The sequence below is a fragment of the Chroicocephalus ridibundus genome, chromosome 1, assembly GCF_963924245.1.
Source record: "Chroicocephalus ridibundus chromosome 1, bChrRid1.1, whole genome shotgun sequence".
NCBI classification, from domain to species: Eukaryota; Metazoa; Chordata; class Aves; order Charadriiformes; family Laridae; genus Chroicocephalus; species Chroicocephalus ridibundus.
This window is the reverse complement of record NC_086284.1, coordinates 195,774,970-195,795,320: the sequence shown is the minus strand read 5'-3', so window position 1 is coordinate 195,795,320 and position 20,351 is coordinate 195,774,970. Positions and strand designations below refer to the sequence as shown.

Sequence of the window (20,351 nt, the reverse complement as noted above, 5' to 3'; positions counted from 1 at the left end):
CATAAATACAGGTGGAGACACAATACTAAGAGTTTTTATTTTTCTCTTTGCTCAGAGATTAGACATTGCTAAGTTCTGAACTAGATGGGGTCTTACTTCTTTAATCTTCAGGGTGGCATCTCTGCCTCATTTACTTGCCTCCAATCATACAGCTTTTGATGTCTACAGCAGTTTTTACTTTCTTTTCTCCTGTTCAGCCTATTTATACTTGCTTCTATCGTTTTAATAATGATGGGATTATTTTTTTAAACAATCGTAGTGGATTATCTGCTGACCCAGCTATTTGGGTCATACAGGAGACAACAAGTGCAGACAGACTTTCTTTTTGGTTTTGGGATGGGAAGTACGTGGCTGTGGCCTTTCAGGGAGATCTTGCTCTCTGCCACTTCTGCACACTACAGATTCTCAAAATTTCTAATTCTCGAAAATACTGCTAAAACAATGTTACCCTTCGTGGGCTGCAAAAGAAGCTTTTTCTTAGGTGGAAAGAGGCTGAGTTTTTCCATGTACATATTGCTTCCTTTAATCCTGGTGATCATAGCAGGAGAAAGATACTCTATTAAAAGATGAGACATCATCAATAAGCCTTGCAAGGCTTAAGAGGGCCTACTCTTGTCTTTGTTTTCCAGTAACTCTCCAAGTTTTGCAGTAGTCATGGTGTGTCAGTTCTTCTCCAGTTTCCTTAGAACACAGAGTGAACTCAATGCGTTAACCTTTCACTCCACCCAACAGCACCCCTTCCACTCCACGCAAAAATAAACCACCAAAACTAAATAGTATAGGGAAAGAAAGTGGCAGGTTAATTGCTAAATTTTCAGTTTGCTGACACTTTTTCAGTTGCTAAAACAGAGAGAGAAAAAAAAATAATGTTATCTGATGACATTTCAGGTGGCTTCAGCCCAGTTTCTATTTGCTCATGTGTTTTTTGAGCATTTGTCTGCACTGGCAGAATATGAAAAATGAAGAAGCAGTCTTGATGAGTAAAAAAAATATATTCTGAAGCAGCATCCTTTTTATTTTAAATTGAAGTATTTAGCGTGGTGGTGGGGACCTAAAGGATCTGACTATATAGGCTGCCTGGCATTATGGTTAAAAGTAGAGCGACAGCAGTATGTTCGTTCAAACTAAAAGCTATTAATCCATACTTAGGTGAAAACGGTTAATGTAGGAGAACATTAATGAAGAGGGAAATGAAATAACCAATTGTTTTCATCTCTGACAAAATGAGAGCAAGGCAGTACCAATGATGAAAACTCTCACTTAACTTCCACTTTTCAGTCAAGTGGAATAAAAATTAGAATGACAAGTGACTCTGGAGGAAAATTCAGTGAAGTGAAGGACTGTTTTCCCTTCCTTGTTGTACTTGCCCATTTACTTAACTTTTTTCAAAAAGTTAATGCAAGAAATTGGATCTTATATTTAGAAAGATTGTATCCTAAGAGAGAAACGCTGTCATAAGAGATAAAGTGTTGGGTTTTGTTATATTTTGTACAGCACTAAATAAACACCAAAAAGTCAGCAAATTGAGGAGTTCCTTAGCAAGGCAAATGGAAATGTGGGCTATTGCTTTTGAACAGCTGTGTGTTTTTCTCAAGTTTGCAGGTACCGAAGCAGGTAGTTATGCATAAACTAATCATCATCTGTGATTGTGAAATAAATAAGTATGCTAAGTAAATGTTTTCTCTAATCCTTTCAGCGTGACTGGTTGCTGCTCATCATTTTTGTGTATATTTGTTTCCTTTTTAAAGTCTGTTTCTTTCAATCTTCAGTTTTCTCTTTCTCTTTTATTTCTAGCTGCTTTTGTTGTTCTTCACCTTCTTCCCTCAGTCAGGGTCGGACACCTTCCTTCTGGAATTTGTTTGCTCGAAAACGAATGGGACCAATAGGGCAGTGAGAGTAAGCCTTTTTTCAGTAGTATCTCCAAGGCACGCTGTGTTACACGTTCAAGTTAACAGCCGTTTCCTGGCTAAGATAGACCCTTTGAAATTCTTGCCACCTGGAGCTTTCCATTGGTCCCTAAAGGGAGGAGTTGTGCTCAGGCAAGATCAGCATACTGGGGAGTAAGTTTTCAGATCTTTTGTAAAGAGGGATGAAACTCTGGAAGCAACATGTTGATGAGCTCCCAATGCCTGATGAATTTCACTTTACTAACTAACAAAATGCACTTTGGCAAAAAGAGGCTTTGCAAATGATCTCTTTGCCAAGTAGATGGTGATGGATGTAACCAAGGACAGTGAGCATGTTGCAGCCTTACACAGTGGTGGAAGAAGTTCCCTACCTGGCCAAGGAAAACCTCTGCTTTGTGTCTCCATGCTGAAATAGTTTCATGTCTGCTTTAATTGCCAAGTCTTGAATAAACTGAGAGAACAGCTTAGGAATAGGCGCTTGATGACAAGACAACCCTTGCATTTAACTTGCAAGCAAGCAAAAGTGCACTTTAAAGCATAAAACTCTTCTCCCTCCCTTTGGGGTTGCATGTAGTTCAGTGTAAAATACTTCTACTTGGTCTGTATCGGTTAATGCCTTAAAAAGATAGATGTTGAAAACAGCTCATGTCTAGCATGGAGTTTAGGTTTCCCTTGCTATGCTGATAATTAACATCTTCCCCTGGACAGGCTGACAGCTGGAGTAGCGTTTCTGTTTTGGAACTATTGAACTTAATGATTTATTCTAGATCCACTCTGTGCAATCTTGTTCTTTCTCCTATATCTGAAGGTTCTTGAGTAGCATCTACAGAGAGAATATGGCTTTTTTAGCAGGAGAAGAGCCTAGGCCTGTACAGAAACTGCTTAGTCTTCAGTGAACATTTATGCATTTATTTCCACAGTTAAATAGGGATTATGAGCGGACTGTCTTAAGTGTGATTTCAGACCTCATGGCATTGTCTCCAGCAGATGTACAATATCCTAGCCAGGAGGAAAGCAGTATGCAGAGGGAACAGTGCTTTCTTCCTAGCAGCACATCAGGTGTCCCAGTCCCATTATTGAAGACAAAATGAACTGGGACTTCTTTTAACAGCAGGCTGTTTCTTATGTTTCAACAAACCAAGCATCACAACATTTTGAAATATGCTGATCTGTTACTGCTGTCATTTCACCTGTTTACCAGCTAATTTCTCCCTGCCAGAGACAACTGGAAGACGAGAAGTCATTTTTGCAATTGCTTGCTTGCAATTACCCTCGTGCAGGGTCTAACATGAAGGTCTGCTCGAGCCTCGGCTTTGGGGAGAGGATTTGCCTTTTTCTGGCTGCCAGCGTTGAATATGCGGCTGTTGACCAGCCAGCGCAGACCTCAAACTATGCGAAGGTGTTCATTGTCTGTGTGAGCAAAGTCACTCGTGAGGAAAGCCGGACCACTTTGGAGCTGTACATCCAGGGGATATTTGGAGAACAACATAATAATAATATTTGGAGTGCTGGTACCACCTGAGGGCCAGTACCATGGTGCACGAAGTCCCTCAGCATGCTTCAGCCAGCCAGTCAGCTCTGGGGCTTGGGGGAAAGGGAGACAATACTTTTAAAGAGAAGATAGCAGTGGCTGTAGCGAGTAGAGCTATTGCTAAAGTAATCCACAACTGTGCTCATAATAGGGAACAGTATATAACTTGCTATGTCTCGTAAGGGTGCAAAAACTATTGTTGCGGTTGTCAGCCTTGGAAGGAGGATAAATATGCTTGTTCCTAAAGGGTGTCTGCATAACTTTAATAAATGAATCCAGGAGAAAACACTGCTTCTGGGTGAAACAATTTTGTGGGGGTTTTTTTATGGTGAGTGTCACTATAGCTCTGTTTGTTCTTGTGCCCAAGGCACGAACATTGCAGTACATGAGCCTGTGAAATGTGTAGCCATCAGGAACAGAAATTTGGGAAGACTTCGGGCAATTGCTTGTGCCAATTTGACAAAGGAGACAAAGAAACAAATCCCAGTGCACAATGTTGTGTAGTACGCTTACAAGCGTACTACACATGTACGTGTAGTACGTAAGCATGTAAGCCTAGAGAAGTTGCACACATTTTAATTTGCAAGAGTTTGTTTTTTTGGTGTTTGGTTTGGGTTTTTTACAGATAGCTGGTTGCTAAGCTGTGAGATATGTCTGATGTGTGGCTATGATATTGTCCAGAAGAGTTGAAGAAAACAAAGTAAACCTTCTCAAGATTTCAACCTGTGATGGTTTCTGAATGATTACTCTTGATGGGAAGAAATATACTCCAGAAGGATAGTAGATATGATATTTTTTAAAAAAGAGAAAAAATATTAAGTGAAGATGATGCTTCTTCAGATGATGGTGGTTTATGATATTAAGGTGAGAAAAGGAAATAAAATTTAATGTAATGTGATGTGTTAAGGAGATTTAAAAACAAACAAAAAACTTGCTGTTAACCAAAATTTAAGATTTTTTTATTTCAACATTTTGCCCCCTGAATTAGGGAATACTGTACAGTGTAGTTTACTTTTAGGAGAAGAAACCTGGGATTAACAAAATCCTGACAGAAATACTTAAATAGATAAATAGGAGTTTATTAGTGTGATCTCTTAAATGTGAGTATCTTTTGCTTTTACCTGAAGGTTTTCTTTTCTGAAAACTTACACAGATAAAGAAAAAAGGCCCTTTAATCATTGGAAAAAAAAAAATCATAGTGCCTGGAGAATATTTGTAGGGCGTGAAAGTGAAGAAGGGAGGAAGACTACCTGCAAGCCAGTCTTATAAATGTAGGTTTTTTCTAAAAATGTAAAAAATACATATGATTTGAAAATATTGAGCAAATCTCAGTAAGTAGCTCAATTTCATGGAATCATAGAATCATCTAGGTTGGAAGGGACCTTCCACTCATGTTCAGCAACAAATAGTTATTAAAAGTAGTTACTAAAATGCACTAGTGTCTGTTAGTCTCTTCCTAGAGTATAAATGCTGTTTCAATGCCTAATGCAGCAATTTTATTCAACTAGCATAAAAATAATTAATACGTACTATTAGATGTACAAAGCTACTGCCTAAGCTATTTATTTTTAACCCCAAATGATCTTGTTCTTGTAGTCTGATTAGTTGATCAGACTAAACCTAACCTAAACATCAACTTCATAATTTCTGGAGTGTTTTTTTTTCTTTCCAGACTCTCTAAATGCAGTGAGAACATCATATCTGAAACTTTTTTCTGCAGCTCCAGGGTATAGCAGCAAACAGTGTTGCTTATATATATGTTAATTCCTACTAGGCCTGAGCCTTTGTTTTTGAAATATGTAGTTGTGAAAGCTATTCTCCAAACTGTCAGAAGTTTTTTGCACCTTCATCAAACTAGCCCCAATTCTCAGTGCGATGCGTTGTGCGGTTTCAAAGTACAGTAGAACTACTGGGGGCTGAGTGGCGTGATCCCAGAGAACATTGCTCACGCTAATGCCTGACATGGGGAATATTTTTATTCCTGTGGAACAGGAAGGACTTTGAGTAGCGGCTGAGAGCTGTTGACTGCGAGAGAGCTTTTGTATGAGAGGCTTTGAGGAGTTGCTGCAGTAGCAACAAAGGTGCTATTTAATATCACACAGGAAATGTCCTCTGCTTTGGTTTGCAACAAGTAATGCTTCTAGCACGGCATGATGATGCATGTCACATCAAATTTTTAAGTAAGAAACTTACTTCAATTCCTTTTAGTTCCTAGAAAGAGAATTATTTGCAGAAATTTTAGAGCTCAGTTTAGCCCTGAAAATTGCTGGCCATTTAAAAAAAAAAAAAAATCTGTGTGTCATAAACTCAAGAGTTCTTGTAACTGTAAGAAGGACATCAGGAGTTTGGGTGGAGAACACTCAGAACAGCACATCAGAAACTTGAAAAGCATTCACAAACTTGAGCGTTCCTGGAACTTCCTTTTTGCCCTTGTTCAGTCTTTATCAAAGTAGTATTTCTATTCATTTATATGTTTTAATTTTAATTGCCAGTGTCCAATATAAAATAGTTGTCATTAATACTAGTATAGTTCTAGCTGTCTTTCAAGCAAGCTTAAAGTAAAAAAAAAAAACAACTACCCTTTAGTACAAGAATGATTCCCTAAGGACAAAATGCTGCTCTCTGTAGTTGTGTATCTTTGTTTGATAGGGCTCTCCTGAAAAAAAACTCCAAAGAGAAATATCTGTAAGACTTATCTGACAACCTTTTTTCTTAGTTCTATGAAAAAGTTCAGTTTTAACATTAGTGTGTTTCAAGGATGCTCCAAACATTAGCTGCAGTACATTGGCATGAAGAAACGCATCGGAGATCTAGATAACTAACTAGCTGGCTCATCAGCCTTTGTGAGCCAGTGTAGGAGAGAGGGTTTGGTCCTCATACAGCAATACACTTATACTTCATGTGTGGAGTACCGTTTGAAAGCTCTGGAAACACGTGAAAGGTAGAATGTAGAATGTGTGATGTTGTCAGAGGCTGAAATTTCCTCACGTGCCTTACAGTAAAATTTGCTTGCTTCCCCCCCCCCCCCCCCCCCCGAGAGAAAGAGTCATTAAACTAAACTTTAAAGGTTTATGTAGGGGCATTGATATTCAATACGTGTAAGACTAAAATACAAGCAGGTGAAATTGGTGCAGCTGTTTATCTTGGGGACAGTGAGTCTGTCCCCACTTTCACCAAAATCTTTCGAGTTTTATTTCTCTGCACTGAGCACAGGAGATTGACATGGCAGTACCACGAAACACAGGAAGGGGAAGTGTATCCCACCTGCCCAAGGAGGATCCCACCAGCTAAAGAGCAAGCAGTAGTGCCATGACTGGTGGCAGTAATGTGGTGAAGCAACAGAGCTCCCAGCAGACTGAGCCTCTGTGACAAGCTCCAGCTCCAACTGGGAAAAATGCCCTTAAAGTGTATTTCTTCATGAACTTGATGTGCCTGGGGCTTGGAGAAGAGAGGCCAAATCCTCCCAGTGGTTATGCTTTGCGGTTTTGATGGTCCTCTGTCTGCTTTGATCACAAGCCTAGGGATTGATGGTTGGACTTGATGATCTGAAAGGTCCCTTCCAACCTAGACAATTCTCTAATTCTATGGCTGGGAGTTGCTTGCCTAAGCATTTTGTTCCAGGCTGGGAAGAGGACAACGTGGAAGTCAGCAGCTGGTGGAGTCTTTGGAAGAACTTCACCATTAAAGACTGTGTCTGGATTGGTGGTGCTACCCAAAAGACCACACTGCAGTGCTTTCAGCTCCTTAGCAAGCCTCAGGAGGCTAACAGAAATAGAGACCTGGATAGTTCTAATTAGAAGGACATAATGTACTTTCACAAGTAAAATACAGTGTGCAGCATCAATGCAATTACTTATAAATGTCCAAGTGTAGGTAATGAAGCATTTCCTACAGTCTACATCAGTGCAGAGGATACTGTTACTGTGATTGGTAGTCTGGAAGACAAGGACATTTTATGCTTAATTCAGAATGGTGTACAAGGAATCATAGCAATAGAAGTAGGAAGCTACCACAGCTCTTGCGTGAACCATTATTTAGAGGCCCTCTCTGTGTGTAAGGGCTGCGGTGTTTTATTCCAGCCATTACTGTGCTGGAACGTGCAGCTTGGGTCCAGTAATGCCAGAATTTAACAGAAGTGAAAAAAGCTATTAGACAGTTTGCGCTATGTGTTGTAAAGAAAGGTGATAAGGAAGCTGATTCAGATGATGTCTAGGATGTCTAGAAGTTTACTGTCCCCGAGACATAGTGTGCATTTTGAGCTGCAGCCATCTTTTCCATGAGAGATGTATTGAGCCCTGGCTGTTAAGACATAGGACGTGTCTAGAGTGTAAATGTGATCTCAAAGCTAGAGGAACAGCAGGGACTGTGAAAAATGGAGAAAAATCCTTAGCTGCTCTTGTGGCAAATGAAGTTCCCAGTGTTGCTTTGCTTAATGAAGAGAAGAATGTCAGTGCAGTTGCACTACCAGAAGGTGTACGGGGGCCAGATGAGTAAGGAATTTCCTTTTCAGAGGCTGAGAAATCATTCTTGTGGTCCTTCTGCCCTTCTCAGTACCCTGTTGAATTTTAAAAGAGTGAACAAAGTCTTGCTTTAACAAACTCCTGTGTTACCACACAAAACCTGTTGGAGTGGGTCCAGCGGAGGGCCACGAAGATGATGAGAGGGCTGGAGCACCTCTGCTATGAGGACAGGCTGAGAGAGTTGGGGTTGTTCAGCCTGGAGAAGAGAAGGCTCCGGGGAGACCTTATAGCAGCCTTCCAGTACCTGAAGGGGGCCTACAGGAAGGATGGGGAGGGACTCTTTGTCAGGGAGTGGAGTGATAGGACAAGGGGTAACAGCCTCAAGTTGAGAGAGGGTAGATTTAGATTGGATATCAGGAAAAAATTTCTGTACTGTAAGGGTAGCGAGACACTGGGACAGGTTGTTCAGAGAAGCTGTGGATGCCCCATCCCTGGAAGTGTTCAAGGCCAGGCTGGATGGGGCTTTGAGCAGCCTGGTCTAGTGGGAGGTGTCCCTGCCCATGGCAGGGGGGTTGAAACTAGGTAGTATTTAAGGTCCCTTCCAACCCGAACCATGCTGTGGTTCTGTGAAAACTTGTGCTCAGAACATAAGAAGCAATAAGTCATAGCTGAATTCAGTTGTCTCCAAAATGGATAAGGGATGAACATGACCGACTGCAATGCTTTTCTCTGTGCGTGTGCATACACACGTGCGTGACATAGACACATATGCATTCATATATATACACACTTATATTCCCTGAAATTAAAAGTTCATTTTTCACATCGTTAACAAGAAGGCAATTTTATGTTGAAAAAAGTGTTCCGTTGTTCCTTTTTACCTACAAAACCAAGGATTTTTATTTTATAACACAGGATATACCACAGATGTGAGTGGTTTTCTGCAAAGAGATTTGTATTGCAGACACAACATTCTTGCAATTTAAACTATGGGGGGTTACTTTCTGTGCTTTAGTTTGGAAGAGAATGTTAGCATGAAAGTGAGATTTTGGTTAAAAATCCTAACATATATATATTTTTCCCTTTTGAGGTAATGTACTGTTTAGAGCACTCTTTTGTTTGCTTGTTTTTGCAATCCTTTGTTTAAAAAGTGGGGGGGCTCAGATCATGAATTTTCTCTTAATCAAACCCTTTTGTGAAGTTAATAAAACTTGCAGAGAATAAAAGAGCTTGTAAAACAACTTGGTCAGTGTGAGTGTAGTGTGTTGCTGGTTGCTGCTTTGCCTAGAGCTGAGCCAGGTTCTGCTAGAAGTGATGTATAAGCAAGTAGCTGAAAGATTGTACTTTACTGGTGTGTGTAGCAGAATTAAAAAAATGTTATTTTTTATTAATAACACCACTTATACAAACTGGTAGAAACATTATGGGTATTTATAACTATTGTGTTGGTTTTTTTTTTCTTCCAAACTGGCTAAAAAGGTGACCTTAGTAGAAAACTCCATCAGTATGTCTTTCAAATGAAAGAACACACGTATAAAACTTTGTAATGCGTGGCCTAACGGAACTCATATTTAATCCGTTTACAAAGAAAAGGCAAAGGTTATCTGCACTTGAGTTTAGGCAAACTCTTTTGCCTATTGCTTATGGTTTTTCCTAAGCTTTACAGTGGAGAATAAGATTATCGTGTTTGTGTTGCCTGCATATGTAATTAGTTATATTTGGTATGATAAAATATTATTCAAGGGGTATGTGCTAGAAGATGTAAAAGCAGTTCTTTGTTTAGTATTTTCAATATTTTCTCAAGTTGTAGGAACTGCTAAATGATGATTTTTCATCTCTAAACAGAAATACACTTTTAATGTAACTATGTCATGCTAAAGACTATTTTGAATTAAGCTTTTTACTATCATTTGCAACAGATGAAATTGCATATGTATAAAGACTGGATAAAAAGTGAATTTAAACCATACTTCAGTAGATAGACGCAAATAATAATTGTTACTGTAATTATAAGGGAAGACAGGGCTGACAATTTTATTTTTTTTTAATTCTTTACCTGATCGTCTTTGAATGGTTATGGTATGAGGATAACTTTATCCATCAAAGACTGTAGGTATGGCTCAGTCCAAGAGTATTTAGAAGGTCTCTAAATAATGTGAATTGGAAAAGTTCCTCATATATTGGGCTGATCAAAACCTGTTTTTTAACTATCCATTTTTTTCCTGAATGCACTGTATGTGTTAATAGAACAGGGGTTTTTGGTGTTTGATAGTTTGTTAGCAGCAGATAATGTGAAGAGTTGATGTTGACTTAGATTTAAGGAACAAACAATGATAGTAAAAGTTCAAATGCTGACTAACAAAGTTGGCATTTGATAGAAACAGGAAAAACTTCATTAAAAACTTTGATTCGTGTCAAATTATTTCTAAATAATACGAGGATTTCCAAATGATCATGGCTGATCTGCCAAATCTAGTTCCCTGTAGAAATAGATTTCTGTGTCCCCACAATAACTTTTTCTGCTATTTTATAATTTGCGTTCAAACCTCTAATATTTCTTTCTCTCCAGTTCCCCTCTACTGTTGAGAAACTTGAGATAACATTTTAACATTGGACGTTTTTGAATGATTATTTAATTAGAACTAAGTCTAATGGTCAGACAATCCAAATATAGGAATAAAGGGAAGAAGAGCCAACAATGCAGTAAATGTACTTAATTAGTATTTTGCTTTAAAGATAGATAGTAACAAAAATATTTTCCCTAATGGGAAAATATTCACATATTGCACATATATTGCGTATAATCCACATTGAAGAATAAAGTGGCGAACTACATTAAGGCACTATAAAAGCTTATATATTTAATTGTAAAAATGAATGGTGCCAAGAAAGTACCACCCATGTTGTAAAGCGTGTGTATATCCCGATTTGTTGTCCTAGCCTAGACTCTGGACCCACAAATACTCAGCCAGACGGGCTTTCTGGAACAACAGTGCAAACAATAACTCCATGAAAGTGGTGCCATACCTTTCTCCATATAGTAGCAATTCCCATAAACTTATACATAGAATTTAAAAAACAAAACAAAACATCCATAAACCATCTCAGAAGAGCTTTGAAACTGAGGAGACAAATCTCAAGAAATATAACTGAAGCAAAGAATTTTGAATTTAACATTAAGTGTACCATATGTCTTTCAGGAACAGGAATAACGAGACATTTAATAGCTTTTTAATGCATCTTACAGTGTCAAATTTGATGCGCATATGGTAGACTCCTCACCGAATTTCCATTCTCTTATGGTTTTCTGTTGGAAACAAAATCTAAAAATCGACTCTTTCCATTCAAATGTTATAATTATTTTTAAATTAGCTCAAATACAAGTAATCCATTTTAAAGATGATGTTACATTTTTTTTCCCTCAGGAAAAATTTCAGTAAATTACCTTTCAAAAAGGAGTAGCACAATGAGAGCTTTAGGTCCGATGGATTCCTTTTCAGAACCAAGCGTGTACTTTTTGTGGTCAATTTTTCACATCTTGGGTTTATATTTGAGTAATTCCCTTTAATATCCACCATATCTTTTGTGAAAGACTTATCTTGGAATAATTTTGGATATTTAATAAAAATACAGTTGTAAGCCGAAGCACTTCCGAAGGGAACATTTTAAGGTCAGGGATACATGCAAATTGCATTTTGTATTTGCATATACCTATATAAGAATTTGTTTTGTGCAACGCGAACATGTAATCATTTTGTCCATGGTACGGGCACCGAGTGTTACGGTAGTCCTCCCCTTCCACGGGTGAGTATTGAAAAATGGAACAGATTTTTCCTGCAGTCTCATAGAAAATCAACTTGAAATTCAGAAATAAATTTTTAATTAGTCTGGTTCATAAGTCAAGGGAAGTGCGAGCAGCTTTTCAGCCCTTGCATTGTGGATTAATGGTTTTGAATAATATGACTGAAAGTAGGTAATGAAAGGTGAATGATATTGTCATGATCTTACACTGTGTGATTGGCAGATTTATTTTGTTTTAATTACACTGATCCAGTTATATTGGCAATACATAGGGTCGTGTAATCTTGGATAAACATGAGATTTTGGGAGGAAAGAGCCTATAAATTTTCTTAATTTAGTTCGTTCTTCTGCATCTGCCTTCTCTCATTGACTATGCAAACTAATGTGATGGAGGATTTAATGCTGTTTATGAATGCTACAAACTAGTCTGAAGTTTGTTTGAAGTCATCTTTTTAAAATATTTTTTTCCTCTTTGCTTTCCAACGAAGCTGTTGGAGGAATGAATCAATTGTAATAGCACGCTGTTAAAACAAGAAAAGGCTTAATATCCTTGTACCTGTTTGCGTTGATAAGTTTTATTGCTGAGTGGAACTTCTGATTATTATTTGTTTTGCAATGAGATTCAGTATTTGTGTAGCATTTTTAGGGAATTAATATCAGCTTTAATTGACAGTAACCGTATCAGGTGCCTTTATGAATAAGAATTTAGCCTTAGGTACTTATGTTTCCAAAAAAGGAAATCTGTCCTGGTACAGTTAGAGCATAAAATATGGTTAGCAGATATTGGTGATGTTTGGTTTTTTTAATAATATGTTTGGGCAAGTACTTTTAGGCTTAATCTGCAGCCTTCTGTACAATATCAATTAGGATATCCGTTGAAAGGTATATTTTATAACTACTTTTTAAAATATGCTACAGGGAAAAATGCATCAACAAGCACCATAACTTTTAGAATATGTTTTTCTTGATCTGTTTCCACCTGTGCACTCCTCTCTGCTCAGCTTTTTACAGCTTTTTCAGCTTTTTCTCCTACTGCTCTTGTTTTGTATTTTTCAAACAAAGCAGAATAATATTCAAGGTTTGTTGTTCGGTGCACCGTCTTCCAACGCGTGATAGCATACGGAGTCAGAGCTCTACTGTGCTGTCATCCCCATTCATTGCATTTTCATAGCTCTTGGTGACTGAAGTGATTATCTGAAAATGCATGGCTAACTCATCTTCCGCTTCATAGCGTCTGATTGAAGAGAGCGAACAGTCGGAAAAGTGATGGGTAGGAAATCTGTTTCGACTACATGGTATCACATCTCTGCTTTGCATTTCAAGCCAAGTGGTTCTCCCTGAGTTATCCATTCAATGGCACGATGCAGGTTATCCCTTCTCCAAGGCAGACGTCAGTTGTTTACGTGGCGGATCATGCTGCAGTGGTCATCTTTTTGTTGGTTGCATTTTGTAGAGGAACAGTTTCATGAGACTTGTTACTAGAAAAGAGCTGGCCACGCGCAGTGACTGGAAAGATCAACCTTGCCAAGGCCTGTGTTAGAAGAAGATAAGATTGCAACCATCCTTGAACACGGAAAAGCTCTTACAGAATGCTGATGCTCATTTAATTGATTTGTTGTTGCAATTTGCCTTGTCATATCTTAGAGTATGTGTAGTTGGGAGGGGGTTTTTATGTTGGGTTTTTTTTGGGATTTTTACACAGAGAATCCCTTGTTGTGTCTCCAGTATTGTATCTACAGTAATAGAACCAGTGCTGTGTCTTTGATTTTTTCTTCTCTGTACCGTTAATATTGATTGTGGTGTTTCTCTAGTATTTTCTTTTTCCTGGATTTCTGTCTCATCTTCCATGAGATGCTTGGCTGGCTTAAAGATCATATTTTAACTCATACTCCTGAGTTTTGAGACAGTAGCTTATCCATTAGTTACTTGCAAGTAACTTTAGACTTCTGTGATTTTAATGGAGGGAAGATTATTTAAATCTTGTAGATAAGTTTTAAATTAACTGCTTTAATTCAAACTTCATTCTAGCTCAGCTATTGCAAATTTACGCATACTTTAAAAGCTATGTGGTTAAAGTACTTATCCAGTGTAGAAACTTACTTTTTCAACATGGTCAGCTGTTTCTGTGTGAAAACTAAAGCAAACTTGGCCTGTGTGACTCTTCCTTATAAAGCCATCTTACATAGAAGCAAAATATTAGCTTGTAATCCCTTTATAAGGGATTGCTTTGTGTTTGTGTCCATGACTAACTTTTTCTGTTTCTTTTTTTTTTTCTTTTTTTTTCTTTTTGAAGGTATTTCTCAAGAGTGACCGGGTTGCAAGAATGGTCCACAGTGGAGGATGTTCCGCAAATGACTTTAGAGATGTTTTTAAGAAAAACATAGAAAAGAGGGTCCGAAGTTTGCCGGAAATCGATGGATTAAGCAAAGAGACTGTGTTAAGTTCTTGGCTAGCCAAATATGATGCCATATACAGGGGAGAAGAGGACTTATGCAAACAGCCGAATAGAATGGCCTTGAGTGCTGTATCGGAGCTGATTCTGAGCAAGGAACAGCTTTATGAAATGTTTCAGCAGATTCTAGGGATCAAAAAATTGGAACACCAGTTGATTTATAATGCCTGCCAAGTAAGTATTGGTGTCACTTGATTCTGTTGTGTTCAAAATATCTCCCTCCCCACCCACAGGTCAAGTGCTTCCTCCCTCTGTGCAGAAGCCTTCAGTTTTAAGTACATCTCCACAGTCCAAGGAGGTGAAACCTCTCAGGGAGGAATCTTTGCATCATTTGGTTGCTGGAGAGCACTTGGAAAAACGGTTTGCGAGAGTATATGGTACTTATGCTACAGGGATGTCCTGACACCTTTTACAGTGTCACAGCTCCAGTGATTTGGGTGATTCTGCAGAATGTTCTATGGTCTATAATATACCTGCATACCCTCATATAAATTACATATGTATGTTTGTACATACATTTGTGTGTTGTGTATATATCTTTAAAAGAAATTTGCTGCTGTAAATACATAGGTGACAGGTGGTTGAATTCATGATTCTCTTTGGCCATCCAGTGTCTAGAAGTTCAGGATGTTAGAAGTCAATGTGCTTCATTTCAAACACCATCTACAAAGCTAATTTGCACATTTTTACTTTGATGTTCTGTTGGATAAGAGTGATGTTCCCCATAAATTACTGAGGCCAAGACTAACAGTCATATTTGGATTTATATGTATAATCTGTTGCTAATCAGTAGTGTAAATGGTATGTAAAAATATTTTAGCTGACCAGTCTTCATAGTGATGCAGCTATAAATTAGCAGTTACTTAGGGAGGAAAAACCTGAAAAAAGCAAGGTATTTTTGAAAGTCTCACAACCGACCAGTGTGGATGTGACATTTAAACTGCACTCACGCAGCTTTCTACACTGTCTGTGAAATAGTACACCAGCCTACAGCTAAGCAGTTTTTCTTATATTACACTGAAGGCTGGCTTGTAGTTATGGACCTTCTGAATACGAGAACAAATGAGGAATCTTGGACATTGTTGCCGACTTCATTTATGAAGTAGTGTGGCATGAAATCATGTAACTGTTCTATGATTTAAACATCTGTGGTGTTTTCATCTCAGGGTCATAGATCCAACTTTCATAATGAGAAAGAGTATTATTTTATTCTGCATGAAATTATGAGGGCTTCTGTTTTCACTGTGAGCTGTTTACTGACAGGGTGGAAAGAGACTTCTGAACAAGCAGTATTTGGAATGGAAAGAGATAGGAAATATTTCTTCTTTTTTTCCTGTTTGCCCCATCTTTTTCCTTTTGCCTCTTAATTCACATACATGTACATCATGAAGCGAACCACTGGGATATATTGGTTGGTAACAAGATGAAGAAGCACTGAAATCTTGGGGGATAATCCTGCTTATTTGTGGTTTTTATATAAGAGAACATAGAGGCATAGGAGAATTCAGTTTGGAAAAAATCTCAGGAGGTCATTCAGTCCAACCTCCTGCTCAAAGCAGGGTCAGCTGTGATGACAGACCAGGTTACTGAGGGCTTCATCCAGTCAGATCTTAAAAGTTCCGAGAATGGAGATGGACTGCGCAAACTCTGTGGGCAACCTGTTCAATACCCGAAAACATGAAAAAAAAAAACCAACATTTTTTCCCTCAAAAGCAGGTAACTTGTTACTTATAGTAGAAATTCTGTATGGATTCCTCCTTTCTCTGGTGTCTGATGACTGCTAAATCTTACTTTATATGATACTGAACAGTCAAAATCTGCTATTAGTCTGTGTTGTGCCAGAGGAACACAGACATATGTGATTGTAGAGCTTTGAACAATTAAACAAAAAAAATTTTTTTCTTTAGTCTGGAAGTGGTTCTGATGATACAGTTCATGAGGTTCTTGTGTTTGTGTACTTGAAGGCTTCTTTGTTTTGGTTCTTAATTGTTGGAATGTTGATGGAACAAAGCTGGTTGGCAAATGTCAATGAATTTTGGTCTGGTTTTGGTCCATAACCTACAGAGAGACTGAAACATTGTAGTGACTCATTTTTGTCTTCTACAATGGTAGAACTTTGAGCATGGGATGGAGCATGGGATGGTGTTCTCTTCTTTTTTTTTTTTTTTTAATTGCAAATTAAAGAGGAAACAATCTTGTGATTGATAGGTAGGAAGGGAGAAAGACTGATCATCCTGATGTGTGCAAAGATGACTCAATGGGATTAAGAGAAGACTCTTCTTTTTCTCTTTGAGCACTGAAGGCTGTAAAATATTCTGTGCAGGTCTCGAAAGTACACATCGTTTACCCTGGATTCATATAAATATTGGAGGATGGGAAGAAAGACAGACTTACCTCTTTGGAAGCATATGTAGGAGCACCTACGTATTTCAAGCTGGGAAGAATTGAGAGGGAAAGGCTTCAAGCGTATACCCTTCTTGTTTGGGGTTCTAGCTTTCTGAAGATTTTAGTCTTAGGATGAGATTACTTTGCTAAAGCAAAAACTTTCATTATGTATTCCAACAGAGTTGCTACCAGCCATACATTTTATATCCTGTTCCTGTGGTCCAGTCAAGCACATAATATACCAAAACTATGAGGAAAGTCTGTTGAAAAGAAAAAGGCAACAATCATAGCCTTCCCAGGACGTGTATTGCAGATAGCAACCAGGCTCTGATAATGTAATGCCTTTTCTCCTTTGGCAAAATCCCTTATTTCTCATTATAGTTTTAATAAATATTTTAGTTTAGGCTGTATCTTATTCCTTTCTATTGACAGTGTATTTATAGAAGATGAGATGAAGTTAGACCTGGATTTCAGTCAGCGCCAGCAGTTTTCATTCTGCCCTAGAAGCCTCTATCTGTCTTTATGAAAATGCTCACTTTCATTTCCCTTAGCTGCTGCTGTTTAGAATACTAGAGACTTGCAGATAATGATAATCAATAGTGTCTGGGAGCAGTCAGATAAGTGAAAGTCCAAACAGATGTCAAAACAGTATTTTTTGATAGAGGTTTTGATGAGTTGGCTTCTAGCCTGTGCTTCTAGCAGAGAATCAGATATATGAAATTCTGTATATTTTGCAGCTCTGAGAAACAGCTGCCCTTAACAGCAAATCTGTACAGTTATAATTTGTCCAGAAAATTCTTTTTCCTTCCTCCCTTTTTTGTTCCTTCCAGCCCTTTGGAAATAGGAAACAGAAAAATGTCTTACAATGTCGATGATAAGAGTAAATTATCCTGCACCTGCAGGGCTGCTAAGCAGACAAGGATGCTATTTGTAACAGTAGGAGGTATTGTCTGCCAGCCTCCTCCTTGTGACTTTCTCTGCATTTAGAAACTTTTTTATTGGTTTTCAGCAGCTTTTGCTCCCCAGCCTGTTCTAAATGGAGTATTCCCTTCAACTTTTAAACCCTTGGGTATCTTGCAGCAGCTTGTCAGACAATTCTGGTAGGATGTGGGTTACTGCGGGTCCACACAGGTTGCCAGTCTCCATCCTGTATAGCAGTGAGAAACAGTGTTCGTTCAAGCAGCACAGGAATATGATAAAAAAATAAAGTGAAGAGTAATAGGCCGGCTCTCTGACATTGTCAAATACAGTCCTTGTAGCTCTGAGAATTTTATGCATTTTTATTGGAAGAACAACTGTTTGTCACAATCTTTTAACAAATACTAAATGCCTTAGCTTATCCTTTGGTAGTGAACATTAATGGGATGTTCACATTAGGATGTTGAGACTTCTTCTAAGATCTTATTTTCAACTTTACAACTTAGAGCAAGGCCAGCAACTGCTGCCAACCACCTATGTCTCTTTGTGATTAAAAGATTCAATTTGGTAAGTGCTGACACTTTCACCTGATTTTTATTTACATTGTGTTGCCTTGAGCTGTTTTTTGTGATAAAGAAATGATTGCCGGTTAGCCGGGACTTAATGAGCTCCTTGACTTGCTTTTGAGATGCCTGACCACAGTGTGTTGTAACGATTTCTTTGATTTATAGAGATCAAACATGATAAAGTCTTTTTTTCTTTTTTTTTTTAATTACTCACTGATGTAGAGGATAACTTTGATGCAGAAAGTCAAACTGAAAGTCAAACTAAAACTGATGTGTGGTCATGCACTATTATTACACCACTTCACCAGCACCAGAATTTCTGTATCAGGTAAATCATCACTCTACACAGAGTTAATTTTATTTTGAAAGTACCTTTATAACGTTGACTTTTTTGACTGATCTAAACCCCTTGTCTTGGGTGTGGAAAAAAGAGACCAACACAGATCTTCATAATGAAGGAACGACTGCAAGTCACATTCTGTTTTCTGACAGGGAATAAATAGTTTTGAGAATAATGTAACAGGTTTTAAGAAGAATTATTTGCCAAGTCTTCTACTGTCGACTTTTTGGGAATCCACCACAAACTAATTCCTCTGGAAATAGCTTTAGATGGTACTTTGCTGCAAGATACAATATTCTGTTTAAAAGCCTTGTATTGCTTCTGGTTCACATCCTTTATTATCTTTAGCTTTTTCAAGATGTAACTCTTTGTATAAGTGTCTCATGTTGAGAATGATGGACTATATTGCGTCTTCCATAATAAATTTTTGCACTTTTAATTATGAGAATATTTTCTGTCAAGAATTTCTCCTGAACTGAAGTTTGCTCATGGTGCTCAACCACTTGGACTCTTTCACCCTTCACTGAAGTCCAATTAATTATGCAGGTTTGGAAATAATTCAAATTAAGGGCAATTTAATTTGCAACAAGGCCTTCATAAATTTTGGGTGTTTGTAGTTCTGATCCTTTGCTCAGTGAAATCATGAAAAGTAGTACGGTTATGTAACGGATCACAGAATTTCCCATACTTCTGGATGTTTTTCGTAGAAACTTTCATACCCTGTATAAGTTATAGGGACAAATACAACTTTATGAAGCATGACGAATAATGATATCTTTGTCCAGAAAGTTTCAGTGTGGAGTTGATAATCTTCTTCTTGAAGTAATTAAACAAGTGTTAAGATTTCCCTTAGTATATAGACCAAAACTTAAGCAAATTCATTAATTTTTTAAGTTGAGGCAAGGCACAGGAAAAAAAATTGTTTGGACTGTGTATGATACATACTGCATAACAGTATGTGTTCTATATCTAAGTCTTTTTAGTCAAAAGAAAAGATTCTGGCTCTCTGAGATGTTACAAGGTGACCAGGGCTTCAGCTAAGCCAGTATCTTTCCGATGGTCACCGATGACTGTCATCATTACTTATTTCATGATAATTTATACCTGAAACAACAAAGTAACCTCTGAAAAATGTTGGCAAGGTCCATTGCTGTGTATTCCAGGTAGCATCAGGTGTTAGATAAGACATCTACTCATTGAGTATTTTTGTGGGACTGTGGGAGGCTGTAGAGTTATAGTTAGAGTTCAGGTGTTGACCGCATTTTTATATGATAAATGTGAGTCTAGAAAGTTTCTGCACACAGTCATGGTGCAATAACAATATGCTTCCTTACAGAACAGGTTAGTGCTTTATAAAATTGTCTTATGTGTCTGTCAACCTGAAAAGTGTTTCATGTCTTTGATAACAGAAACGTTCAAATGTTCACACTTCAGGCTTGTTCACACATCAACTCTATTGGTTTCTAGTACCTGTAAATACAAGAATATATCTTCTCCATGCTCTCCTTCTCTCTCAAAAAAAAAATAAAAATCTGCTTTCTGATTGATTTTTCCCTGTTCTACAGGGATTTTTCTCCCTGATCTTCAGATCTGCCAATCTGCCACTGTCTGTTCTAGATTGAGAACAGAATAATTCAAGCCAAATATTTCATTTGAGAAATAAATTTTCATTTTCTCACAGGATTTTAGATGTTGTCTCTTCTACATGTGATGTCACTCTTGATTACATGCACACAGGAGTTGGTTTTTTTGTTGGTTTTTTTTGGGTTTTTTTTGCTGAGCTGCTTCATTTGTCTTTTACCTCTGCTCAAGAGTTCTGGAGAGGTCTTCCTCAAGACTAAACTTTCAGTGCTTTGGAAAATAGTGCTGCAAGGTCAAATACTCCTCCTAAGATTACTTCTATAATGGGACTGTGTGAGAAATCCAGAGCTAAGCTGAACAGTGTATGTCAGGCCAGTTTGGAGTTTCAGCTTAATAATGGGAGTTCTGGT

At 37.9% G+C, this 20,351-nt stretch overlaps 1 protein-coding gene across 8 annotated transcripts in view; it reads left to right on the top strand.

The window, feature by feature from the left end:
- Nucleotides 1–20,351, top strand: part of CADPS2 (calcium dependent secretion activator 2) — a 320,439-nt gene that overhangs the window by 91,631 nt on the left and 208,457 nt on the right. For all 8 annotated transcript variants that reach the window (XM_063323277.1, XM_063323280.1, XM_063323282.1 and 5 more), the window contains exon 3: nucleotides 13,993–14,325. In XM_063323277.1, the coding sequence (XP_063179347.1) occupies nucleotides 13,993–14,325 (333 nt within the window). The remainder of the gene's footprint in view (nucleotides 1–13,992; nucleotides 14,326–20,351) is intronic.